This window comes from Heptranchias perlo, chromosome 4, assembly GCF_035084215.1.
Source record: "Heptranchias perlo isolate sHepPer1 chromosome 4, sHepPer1.hap1, whole genome shotgun sequence".
Classification (NCBI taxonomy): domain Eukaryota; kingdom Metazoa; phylum Chordata; class Chondrichthyes; order Hexanchiformes; family Hexanchidae; genus Heptranchias; species Heptranchias perlo.
This window is the reverse complement of record NC_090328.1, coordinates 45,073,913-45,087,143: the sequence shown is the minus strand read 5'-3', so window position 1 is coordinate 45,087,143 and position 13,231 is coordinate 45,073,913. Positions and strand designations below refer to the sequence as shown.

General features: G+C 42.6%; 1 protein-coding gene across 5 annotated transcripts in view; it reads left to right on the top strand.

Annotated features, from left to right (window-relative positions):
- kiaa0825 (KIAA0825 ortholog) overlaps positions 1-13,231 on the top strand; it is a 415,583-nt gene that overhangs the window by 112,422 nt on the left and 289,930 nt on the right. For 4 of the 5 annotated variants that reach the window (XM_067982846.1, XM_067982842.1, XM_067982843.1 and 1 more), the window contains exons 8-9: positions 572-837; positions 1,292-1,442. The exons of the other annotated variant lie outside the window; for it this stretch is intronic. In XM_067982846.1, coding sequence (XP_067838947.1) covers positions 572-837; positions 1,292-1,442 — 417 coding nt within the window. The remainder of the gene's footprint in view (positions 1-571; positions 838-1,291; positions 1,443-13,231) is intronic. 5 annotated transcript variants of the gene reach the window in all.

The window sequence follows — 13,231 nt, the reverse complement described above, 5'->3', positions numbered from 1 at the left end:
GGAGTTTGTGGTATTCTGGTTTGGTTCGTGGTACAAAAGTGGTTTAATTTGATAAGTAATATTCAAAGACATTAATGCCTATATGCAAGTTAAAAAATGCTGTAGTAATTGATCATGACATATTGTTTGTTATAGTGTAATTAGATATAACAAATTAAGCTTTGTAACATAAATATAAATAATTTCTTCTGTAACCAAATACATTTAAGATAATTATTTATTCAATAACTCTTATAAAAGGAAACTCTGAATCACAAATCATTATTGACATTTACTTTCTATTAATGTGTTCTTGAAATTCACCATTGAGCAATCAGGACAACTGTATTATAAAAATGTATATACAGCAATAGGATACTAGTTTGTGGAAATAGTTTAAATTTAGCCTTCATAAATCACAAGCATTTCTATTAAAGCAATTTATATTAGAGTGAGTCAATCTATTTTATCACAGCTCTCATATTATTGTACAATGTCGTTTTCTTGATGCAGGAATGTGTCCAAGGAGTACCTAAATTATGTAGTTTGGTTAGGCCTCAAATAACTTGGTGCTACATTTATTCTTCCCTAGTTTTGTTCTGACATCATGGAAGAACTTGACACATTACTTCCATTGGCCCTGGCAAGCAGTGAGAACTTTCTGCAGGAAATTAGAGCAAACTTTGTGGATGGCTGTTCTAAAGTAGCTGCAGATGTCCTGCTTCGACTTGAAGAGAGAAGTAAAGAGATCCCTTCTAAAGTTCCAGTACAAAACCTGTATGTTATCCTCTCCACAGCAATATTCATCCATAATTACTTAACTGAATATGAGAATTTGCTGAAAGAGACAAGCAAAAAGTAAGTCCTCTGCATTCAAGCATTTAATTGCAAATGTAAATAAACAATTAAATAAATTTGTGTCACATAGTTGCCATGTTCTTGTCTTCTGATTTTCCTCTGTATTTCAAGAAAATCATAAGGACAAGTTTGCAGTTTCTGTGGACAATAATTGATGCTGCGGCCAAAATATTGAAGTAAAATAATGAGAATTGTATAAATGTTGTTATGATATTAATATTTTGGTGAGAAGAGGACTTGTATTTGCCCAGAAACATCACTATATTTCTAAGAATTTAAAACAAAGAACAGTTTATAAAATTGATTTGCATGCTAACGTCAGCTCTAGGCTCAGCACAGAGAGGAAATGAATAATTGATACCTAATAATCAGAACCATTTGTAGCACTGGGGATTGTTGCCTTCTTGTGCTAAGACCTTAAATCTCTGTCTCTTTGATCATTCTTTCTGAGTAGGCCGTTGTTCTTGCTGCCAATTCAGCGGTATCAGGAATTCATCAGAGTGATCCAGTTTCAAGTTACCAATTACTGTGTAAGAGTTTGTGCTACAAGCATTTTCCAGGATGCACAGAGCCACCACTGGGATGACTCCAAACCTTTTTATGAGGTGTGACAATTAATTCAGTAGCTCATTGTTTCTTATCTAATTCTGCAACCGTGTTCTAATTGTATTGTGATGGAATCTGCTTAATAAGAAAAGAATAATGCTGCCTATATATAGGGCTGTTATTTATAGCACAGCAATGCTAAATGCTACATGGTAAATTAATAGATTTTTATGCAGCTGTAAGTAATAATGGATGTAATTTGTCCAGGAGAAAGTTTTACTAGATTTGCACGGTCAAGTCATTTGTATAACTTCAGGTAAAGATTTGGACAGTAGTAAGGAACATATAAATAGTAGGAGAGGAAAATTGAGTGAAAATTAAATTTAAGGGGATGAGGCCACTAGTAAAACAGAATCATTTCTGTGTTGTTTTAGCTTCATAGATGTTCTGTTAATTCAGTCATTAGTCATAAGGAGATTAAAAAATTCTAGCTACAGTTAGAATTTTGTCAGAAGCTTAACTGTATACAAATGTTGCAAGTTTCATCATTGTCTGCAATACTTGAGGGAAGAGCCAAGCTGCTTTTGAACAAGCACGGACTGTGTGATTTATTCGACTATATGTATGACAGTCATTTAATTTCAAATATGGTAGACAATTATTCAAATCTAGGAAGTCCCAATAATTGTTTTCAGGGATATTGAAGGAGCTATAGCTATTTGAATCTGAGAGTCCATTTGGAACCTCCAAGAGATGCTGTTCAGAGGAGCACAGCTCCCACTGTGGTAAGAAATATAAAACAAAAATAAACACTGTGTATATAAAAGTTATCTACAAAAGTGTAGCATTTAGATTGCAATCTTTTATTGTTTTCCTTACGAGGAGCTAGATAGAAGAATTTTCACTGTAAGTATATATATGTATTATATTACTTTTATTTGTTTGTATTAACAGAAAACAATTTCTGTTCATTATCCTGGGCGTGTAACCAAAATTCACCTAGATATCAAGACTAGTGAAGATACTCTCCATGGCATAGAAAATTGGAACTCAAGAGTGATATAAAATACAAGAACTGAAAAATCTAGAGTAAGAAGGGTAGAAAAGACAAAGATGTAACAGGTTCAAAGAAAGGCAGTGTTACAACAGAGTGACAAAAATTCCAAAAGGTTTTAGAAAGCCTCAGAAAACATCCTAACCCATTATCAGTCTTTGCCATGACAAATAGAGCAGAGAACTAAGAAGAAACAAGCAAAAATGAAAGCTAAAGAAACCCGAGGTGCAGGTATGGGCCTGCAGGCAAGTGATAAAGCGGCCCAGCACCTGACCGTCCTTATTTAACAGTCACTGAAACTAAGACATCCATGTCACATGGACATTATTTTCATCTGATGCCCTGCATGCGAGAATAGCTGGAACTGGTGTGCAGACCAACACCCCTGAAACAGTATTCAAATGAGCGCACGTCTATTTGAGGCTTTCACCGTCACTGGTTTCACCTACCAGAAACTGTGAAGGCAGAAAGTGGGTGGTGTTCCGGTGGGACGAGACTTTTGCCTATTTCCCACTTCTGACAGCCCAATCATATCACTGCAATAGGATGGATAATCTAGGCTACAGTCCACCAAGCTCAAATTAAATATTGTAGCAGCTATTTTCTTAGCTGTTGCTGGGACAGGATGGTGTTGGTAAGCATCAAGTGATAATATAGTCCATGCAGTAAGTATAACTTGGAAATTACTCTGTGCAATATTATCATATGAATGAGTTAATGGGTTTCTACAATAATATTGCACAGCATAATTTCCAAGCTTAATGTATTTTTTTTAATAACTGTTGTCTATGTACATAGACTTCAGGATGTAATTGTGGCTTCCTTGGTCCAGGGAAAGATCAGTGCTAGAATTTTGTCCAGTGTAACAAGCTGATGCAGGCCCAGGACCCAGTGTTTAATTGGACTAGATTCTAAAACAAGTGAGGTTTATTCACCCACGTTGTGTCTTTACTTACAGCAATGAACAAGACAGTGATATGTACTACTTGCCGCCCCAGCATTTATCCCTCTCCGTTCCTTCCTTATTGAACTCCCTTGAGATTCTTCCTCTCTGAACTCCCCTGAATTCCTTCCTCATCGAACTCCCCTTTTTTAAAACTGAACCATTTCCCAGCCTTTTATTCTTACAGGCTGGGAGTCTATGATTTCTTAAAGTGGTATCCCTATCTCGGATACAGAGCTCTCAACATCCTAGGCCTTACATATCGTGCCCCTCACTTTGTTACATATCCCTCTCGCCAGTAAAGAGCCAGGGGCTCAAGCGATTCCTGTGGTAAGGCACGACATTCGAGAGAGGGCATCGCATTCCCATGTGAACAGTCTGGTGTTCAGCTCCTTGGACTTCTTGATTAAGACTTCCTTCTGGGCCTCGTCGAACTAGTGAACCTGGAGAACCTGTTCATGGTCAAATGCCTGTTGCTCCTGGGGTCTGCTTTTTTCATCTTCTGCTTTTCTCTTCAACTTCTTGTTGTGCATGTTGAGAAGGGATGCCGATCGTTTGGACTCATTGTATGTTGCCACCTCCCTGGCCATCTGTTTGTCTCTTTCGGAGAGACTGGGACCCTCCAGTTCTTTCCCAGGGGAGTCTTTGGCTTCTAACATTTCCTGAGCTTTCCTTTCCTTGTCAGCCAGAGTATCTGTCCATATGGACTGGTCAGGATCCGTTTCTGGTTGGTGAGGAGGTATTTTTTCACCCTGAGAGTGATGGGGGTCTGGAACTTACTGCCTGAAAGGGTGGCAGAAGCAGAAACCCTCATTGCATTTAAAAAGTACTTGGATATGCACTTGAAGTGCCATAACCTACAAGGCTATGGACCAAGAGCTGGAAAGTGGGATTAGTCTGGATAGCTCATTTTCGGCTGGCACAAACTTGATGGGCCAAATGGCCTCCTTCTGTGCCGTAAATTTCCATGATTCAATGACCCTCAGTTTGCATGCGTCTTAAACGTTCTCGCGCTCAGGCCTATGTATTGTAACTCCGGTGAAAGTTCAGTCATCCAAGACTCTGGATGCAACATCTGTGGCCGTAAGGATTGGTGTTTTGCCTGACTCATTTAGAACCCAGTCTCTGGCTGATTCTTGTCACCATGATTACACATTGCTGGCCATCCATCTCTCCTCATTCGCCTTGTAAGCTCATCACCTCTCCATTTGGTCTCCACCAAAATTATCGTTTTGCTTTTTTTTTCACTCATTCTTCATCAACCGCAGCAACTTGTCATCTTTCTCATCTTCTTGGCACACATCAACAATCTGCCGGATGTTGTGATTGGCACCAAGTTCCAACGCTCCAATATTGTATCTTGTTGAGTTGCATTTTCAGAGGCAGTCTGCACCACTGCTATCTGCAAGTCCAAATCTACCTTGGCAAGAAGTTCCTTTCAGAAAGGTAGGAAGTAAAGTTGTGATATTCTCTCCCACCAGAAGGGGGAAGCATCCGATTTCGTCGATATAATAGTTTCCAATTCTGTCTGCATCATCATCAAATGAGCTGCTGCATTCCATTGCCTTCATGCCTATGCCTCGAGGTGGCTTCTGCTGAATCTTTACAAACTCTGCTCCAATGAGGTAGTTGAGTTTGCCACTTGTCCCCTCATTACGCACCTGTAATAGTAGCTTCTTCTCATGGTAAAGCTCCAATTCCTGAAGCTTTAGTGCGCTAATATCATTTGCCCCATCCACCTTCAGTTATCTTATTTCTTCTGGCTGATAAGGTGTCTGCTTCGTTGGGGTAACAAAAGCCCGAGAAAGTTTCTGGTAATATCTTTCTACAGCTACAGTCCCATACTACTCTTTGTCAGTTCTAACAAGGGTTTTAGTGATCTCTTCAGATACTGCCCCTGTCATTTGAGTTTTCATATTCTCAGCATCAGCTTCCCCATGCTTTTTGGCTTCGACCATCCGTTGCACAATCTCGACTGCAGTGAACTGCTCTTGTGCTCTTTTCTCATTGTCAATTACCACCTTTTGTACATCCTCTTCAATTCTTTCAATCTCTTCCTACTTTGTAATTTCAAGATCACCTATACGTTCATGCACAAACTTATTCTCTTCTACTTTTCCAGGGGAAAGAACTTCAGGTGGACGTCCCTCGTCCTCATCGGTGACTGGACTCACTTCACTGTTTTTGCTTCCTTCCACTTCTTGCTTGGATTCACCGCTCGCCTCACCAGCCACACCACATTCATCCTTTTTCAGAGTCAGCCGCTGCACGAGCTCAGATTTCAGCAACTTCTTTTTCTTCACTGTGAACTTAAAACCCATGAACTTGAAGACCTTCCTAAAGCCGATCTCGCTGGCTCGGGCTGCTCTCCAATTCCTGTGGGCGGATCTCTGCCTGCTTGGCATCTTTCTGCTCCTCGTCTTTGGCCTCAACGGGCCTCTCCTGGTCTTCCTCTCAGGATATGCTTGGCGGCTCACCTTGCCCCTCGGCAGCTGCTGGTTTAGTTTCTGCCTGGCCTGTGCACTCTTCCGCTTTTGCCCTCGTGATCTGATTCATTTCAAGTTGGAGTCCCTGAATCTTGTTAATCCACTCCTGTTGTTCCAATGTGGACTGAATGAATGCTGTCAGCATTTCCTCCATGATGGTGGATTGTGGCCTTTCTCAGAGTGCCAAGATCCCAACTGACACCACATGTAACAAGCTGATGCAGGCCCAGGACCCAGTGGCCAATTAGACACCCAGACTAGATTCTAAAACAACTTTATTCACCCACGTTGTGTCCTTACTTACAGCAATGAACTAGTCTGTGATAGATACTGCTTTCCAGCCTACCACTTAGCCCTCTCCATTTCTGCTACACCAAACTCTTCTTAGTTCCTTCCTCATCGAACCCCTCTGAGCTCTTTCCTCTTCGAATTCCCCTGAGTTCCTTCTTCTCCGAACTCCCTCACACTCTGTTACACCAGCTTCAGACTCATCCTGGGACATTGGGACCGGTTCTGGGGAAGGTGGGACCTGTACAAGCGGGACAGGTTACACCCGAGCAGGACTGGGACTAATGTCCACGCGGGGATGTTTGCTAGTGCTGTTGGGGAAGGTTTAAACTAGAGTGGCAGGGGGATGGGAACCTGAGCAGGGAGTCAGAAGGGAATAAAGTTGAGAGCAGCAAGACAGGGGAAGACCCAGGGGAAATTTACAATACAAATAGTACAAACAGTTGTTCAAGAACAAGTGAAAGGGAAAAGCGTAGAGCAGCGGAAAGAAAGTGTACTTTAGGCGCGACAGATAAAATAAAAACTAGAAGGCGTAAGGCGATTAACCCACCATCAAAGCTGAAGGTCAGGCTAGGGTGTGTGGCCCAACTAAGAGTTCTATATACAAATGCACGGAGTATAAGGAATAAATTAAATGAACTACAGGTTCAAATTCAAATGGGAGGGTATGATATGATAGCTATTACTGAGACTTGGCTACAGGATGGTCAGGATTGGGAACTAATTATACCAGGTTATAAGGTCTACAGGAGAGATAGGGAAAATGGAAGAGGGGGAGGAGTGGCCTTAATGATTAGAGATGAAATCACTTCAATGATAAAGGGGGATATAACGAGAGGTAAGCAGCCAACAGAGACCTTATGGGTTGAATTGAGAAATAGGAAAGGATCTAAGACTATAGTGGGAGTTGTATATAGGAGCCCTGGCGGCAGCTCTGAAGTACTAGATTGTATAAATGCAGAGATTAGACAAGCGTGTAAGAAAGGCATAGTGGTCTTAATGGGGGACTTCGCATAGATTGGGAAAAGCAGACTAGCAACTGTCAGAAAGGTAGTGAATTTCTTGAGTGTGTCCGGGATAGTTTTCTGCAGCAGTATGTCCTAGAGGCAACAAGGGGACAAGCCATACTAGATTTAGTAATGAGTAATGAACCAGATTTAGTTAACGGCTTAACTGTGCGTGAACATCTATCCAATAGCGATCATAACATGATCGAGTTCAATGTAGTGTTTGAAAGGGAAAAAAGTGAATCAGCTGCTAAGATTCTAGACTTGGGCAAGGCTGACTTCAATGGGATGAGACAGAGACTGTGCACAGTAAACTGGGCAAATCTGTTAATGGGTAAAACGACAGATGATCAGTGGGAAATGTTTAAAGAAACATTTAACGTGACACAGAATCGGTTTATACCCCTGAGGGGCAAGAACTCTACTTGCCAAAAAAAACAGCCATGGACAACTAAAGAGGTAAGGGACAGTATAAGACATAAGGAAAGGGCATACATAAAGGCAAAAAATGGCACAGAAACTGGCGAATGGGAAAGATACAAAGATCAACAAAGGGTCACAAAACAGATAGTAAGAGCTACAAAAAGAGAGTATGAAAAGAAACTTGCAAGGGATATCAAAACCAATACGAATAACTTTTATAGTTATATTAGGAAAAAGAGGGTGGTCAGGAGCAGTGTTGGCCCCTTAAAAACTGAAAGTGGGGATATTGTCATTGACAATGGGGAAATGGCGGACATGTTGAACAATTACTTTGCGTCAGTATTAACAGTCGAAAAAGAGGATAGCATGCCAGAAATCCCAAGAAAACTAATATTGATTCGGGGACAGGGACTTGATAAAATTAACATAAGTAAAGCAACATTAATGAAGAAAATAATAGCACTAAAGAGTGACAAATCCCCAGGACCAGATGGTTTCCATCCCAGGGTTTTAAAGGAAGTAGGTGAGCACATTGTGGATGCTCTAACTATAATCTTTCAAAGTTCTCTAGATTCAGGAACTGTCCCTCTGGATTGGAAAATTGCTCATGTCACTCTGCTTTTTAAGAAAGGAGAGAGAGGGAAACCGGGGAATTATAGACCAGTTAGCCTAACATCTGTTGTGGGGAAAATGCTGGAGTCCATAATTAAGGATAGGGTGACTGAACACCCCGAGAATTTTCAGTTAATCAGAGAGAGCCAGCATGGATTTGTGAAAGGTAGGTTGTGCCTGACAAACCTGATTGAATTTTTTGAAGAGGTGACGAAAGTAGTGGACAGGGGAATGTCAATGGATGTTATTTATATGGACTTCCAGAAGGCATTTGATAAAGTCCCACATAAGAGACTGTTAGCTAAGATAGAAGCCCATGGAATCGTGCGAAAAGTACGGACTTGATTAGGAAGTTGGCTGAGCGAAAGGCGACAGAGAGTAGGGATAATGGGTAGGTACTCACATTGGCAGGATGTGACTAGTGGAGTCCCGCAGGGATCTGTCTTGGGGCCTCAATTATTCACAATATTTATTAACGACTCAGATGAAGGCATAGAAAGTCTCATATCTAAGTTTGCTGATGACACAAAGATTGGTGGCATTGTAAGCATTGTAGATGGAAACATAAAATTACAAAGAGATATTGATAGATTAGGTGAATGGGCAAAACTGTGGTAAATGGAATTTAATGTAGACAAATGTGAGGTCATCCACTTTGGATCAAAAAAGAATAGAACAGGGTACTTTCTAAATGGTAAAAAGTTAAAAACAGTGGATGTCCAAAGGGACTTAGGGGTTCAGGTACATAGATCATTGAAGTGTCATGAACAGGTGCAGAAAATAATCAAGAAGGCAAATGGAATGTTGGCCTTTATATCTGGAGGACTGGAGTACAAGGGGGCAGAAGCTATACAAAACCCTGGTTAGACCGCTCCTGGAGTACTGTGAGCAGTTCTGGGCACCGCACCTTCGGAAGGACATATTGGCCTTGGAGGGAGTGCAGCGTAGGTTTAGTAGAATGATACCCGACTTCAAGGGTTAAGTTACGAGGAGAGATTACACAAATTGGGGTTGTTTTCTCTAGAGTTTCGAAGGTTAAGGGGTGATCTGATCGAAGTTTATAAGATATTATGGGGAACAGATAGGGTGGATAGAGAGAAACTATTTCCGCTGGTTGGGGATTCTAGGAGTAGGGGGCACAGTCTAAAAATTAGAACCAGACCTTTCAAGAGCGAGATTAGAAAACATTTCTACACATAAAGGGTTGTAGAAGTTTGGAACTCTCTTCCGCAAACGGCAATTGATACTAGCTCAATTGCTAAATTTAAATGTGAGATAGATAGCTTTTTGGCAACCAAAGGTATTAAGGGATCTGGGCCAAAGGCAGGTATATGGAGTTAGATCACAGATCAGCCATGATCTTATCAAATGGCGGAGCAGGCACGAGGGGCTGAATGGCCTACTCCTGTTCCTATGTTCCTATGTTATTTCCACTAGTGGTAGGACTCGCTGTTTAAGATGCTGTCCTCAGGATGAGACGTTAAACCGAGGTCCCGTCTGCCCTCTCAGGTGGATGTGAAAGATCCCATGGTACTATTTCGAAGAAGAGCAGTGGAGTTAGCCCCAGTGTTCTGGCCAATATTTATCCCTCAATCAACATCACTAAAACAGATTATCTGGCCATTATCACATTGCTGTTTGTGGGACCTTGCTGTGCCCAAAATGGCTGCCGTGTTTCCTATACTTCAAAAATATTTCATTGGCTATAAAGTGCTTTGGGACGTCCACCCTAATTGGCTCCTCGCCACTCCGATTTTTTACCACTTCCCTAAGGTGGACACCTCCATGCTGACTCTACAAACACGGTCCACCCACCCTTCTTATTGAAATGATCTCATCCCTGGGATTTAGGATGGGGTCAACGGTCGATGGCCAAAAGTCCTGCTCTGCCACACATCGAGCGCAGAGCAGAATCCGGCAATTTTGGGTCCAATGAATTTTTTTTTTATTCGTTTATGGGATGTGGCCGTCACCAGCAAGGCCAGCATTTATTACCCATCCCTAATTTCCCTTGAGAAGGTGGTGGTGAGCCGCCTTCGTGAACCGCTGCAGTCCGTGTGGTGAAGGTTCTCCCACAGTGTTGTTAGGTAGGGAGTTCCAAGATTTTGACCCAGCAACGATGAAGGAACAGCGATATATTTCCAAGTTGGGATGTTGTGTGACTTGGAGGGGAACGCGCAGGTGGTGCTGTTCCCATGTGCCTGCTGCCCTTGTCCTTCTAGGTGGTAGAGGTCACAGGTTTGGGAGGTGCTGTCAAAGAAGCCTTGTGGAGTTGCTGAAGTGCATCCTGTGGATGGTACGCACTGCAGCCACAGTGTGCCGGTGGCGAAGGGAGTGAATGTTTAGGATGGTGGATGGGGTGCCAACCAAGCGGGTTGCTTTGTCCTGGATGGCAGTGTTGTAGCTGTACTGGAACAGTTTGGCTAGAGGTGCGGCTAGTTCTGGAGCACAATCCTTCAGGACTACAGCCGGGATGTTGTCGGGGCCCATAGCCTTTGCTGTATCCAGTGCACTCAGCCGTTTCTTGATATCACTTGGAGTGAATCGAATTGGCTGAAGACTGGCTTCTGTGATGGTGGGGATATCGGGAGGAGGCCGAGATGGATCATCCACTCGGCACTTCTGGCTGAAGATGGTTGCAAACACTTCAGCCTTGTCTTTTGCACTCACGTGCTGGACTCTGCCATCATTGAGGATGGGGATGTTTACAGAGCCTCCTCCTCCCGTTAGTTGTTTAATTGTCCACCACCATTCACGACTGTATGTGGCAGGACTGCAGAGCTTTGATCTGATCCATTGGTTGTGGAATCACTTAGCTCTGTCCATAGCATGTTGCTTCTGCTGTTTAGCATGTATGTAGCCCTGTGTTGTAGCTTCACTATGGAGCATCCGCGATGCAGAGAAACTCGTGGATAGCACGTTTAGCGAGTTGGTCACACCGCAGGTAAAGGGTGTACAGGCAGGAAGTGAATGGGTGACCACCAGGCAGATTAAGAGGTGCAGGCAGGTAGTGCAGGGGTCCCCTGTGGCCATCCCCCTCTCAAACAGATACACCACTTTGGATGCTGGTGGGGGGGATGACTTATCAGGGGAAGGCAGTGGCAGCCAACTTCCTGGCACCATGGGTGGCTCTGCTGTACAGGCTGGGAGGAAAAAGAGTGGAAGAGCTATAGTGATAGGGGACTCAATTGTAAGGGGAATAGATAGGCGTTTCTGCAGCCGCAACCGAGACTCCAGGATGGTGTGTTGCCTCCCTGGTGGAAGGGTCATGGACATCTCGGAGCGGCTACAGAACATTTTGGAGGGGGAGGGCGAACAGCCAGCTGTCGTGGGCACCAACGATTTCGGTAAAAAAGGGGATGAGGTCCTAAAAGCAGAATATAGGGAGTTAGGAGGTAAATTAAGAAATAGGACCTCAAAGGTAGTAATCTCAGGATTGCTGCCAGTGCCACATGCTAGTCAGAGTAGAAATAGGAGGATATTTCAAATGAATACGTGGCTAGAGGAATGGTGCAAGGGGGAGGGATTCAAATTCCTGGGACACTGGAACCGGTTCTGGGGGAGGTGGGACCAGTACAAACCGGACGGTCTGCACCTGGGCAGGGCCGGGACCGCTGTCCTAGGGGGAGTGTTTGCTAGTGCTGTTGGGGAGGGTTTAAACTAAAGGGGGTTGGGAACCTGAGCAGGGAGACAGAGGAAAGCATATCAGGAAGGGACAGAAGGTATGGAGTAATAGGTAAAGTGTTAAAAAAGGAAAAAGCAGGAACTAAGTGTCACAAAACAGATTTGAAAGTTCTTTATCTGAATGCACGTAGAATTCGTAACAAAACGGACGAGTTAACAGCACAAATAACTACGTATGGGTATGATCTTGTGGCCATTACAGAAACATGGCTGCAGGGTGACAACGACTGGGAATTAAATATGCCAGGGTATTTAACAATCAGGAAGGACAGGCAGGAAGGAAGGGGAGGTGGGGTGGCTATGATAATAAAGGAAGGAATCACTGTAATACAGAGAAAGGATATTGGGACAAAGGATCAAGATAATGAAACAGTTTGGGTAGAGATAAGGAATAATAAGGGGAAAAAAACACTTGTGGGCGTAGTATATAGGCCTCCTAATAGTTGCAACTCTGCTGGAAGAAGTATTAATCAGGAAATAGTTGGGGCATATAACAAGGGAACAGCTATAATTATGGGGGATTTTAACTATCATATTAACTGGACAAATCAAATTGGGCAGGGCAGCCTTGAGGAAGAGTTTATTGAGTGCATTAGGGATGGATTTCTTGAGAATTATGCAACTGATCCTACAAAGGGGCAGGCAACCTTGGACCTGGTCCTGTGTAATGAGTCAGGATTAATTAATAATGTCCTAGTTAAGGATCCCCTTGGAATGAGTGACCACAACATGGTTGAATTCCATATCCAATTAGAGGGTGAGAAGGTTGATTCTCAAACAAGCGTACTGAGCTTGAATAAAGGAGACTATGATGGTATGAGAGCGGAATTGATTAAAGTAGACTGGGAAAATAGATTAAAGGGTAAGACGGTACATGAGCAGTGGTGTTCAGTTAAGGAGTTATTTTACAACTTTCAAAATAAATATATTCCACTGAGGAAAAAAGGGTGTAAAAGAAATGATAGCTATCCGTGGCTAAGTAAAGAAATCAAGGATAGTATCCGACTAAAAACAAGGACATATAAGGTAGCCAAACTTAGTGGGAGGATAGAAGATTGGGAAGTCTTCAAAAGACAGCAAAAAGTAACTAAAGGATTGATCAAGAATGGGAAGTTGGATTATGAAAATAAATTAGCAAAAAATATGAAAACAGATAGCAAGAGTTTCTATAGTTATATAAAAAGAAAAAGGGTGGCTAAGGCAAACGTAGGTCCCTTAGAGGACGAGACCAGGAAATTAATGGTGGGAAACATGGAGATGGCAAAAATGCTGAACAAATATTTTGTTTCAGTCTTTACGGTAGAGGACACTAAGAATATCCCAACACTGGACAAACAGGGGGCTCTAGGGG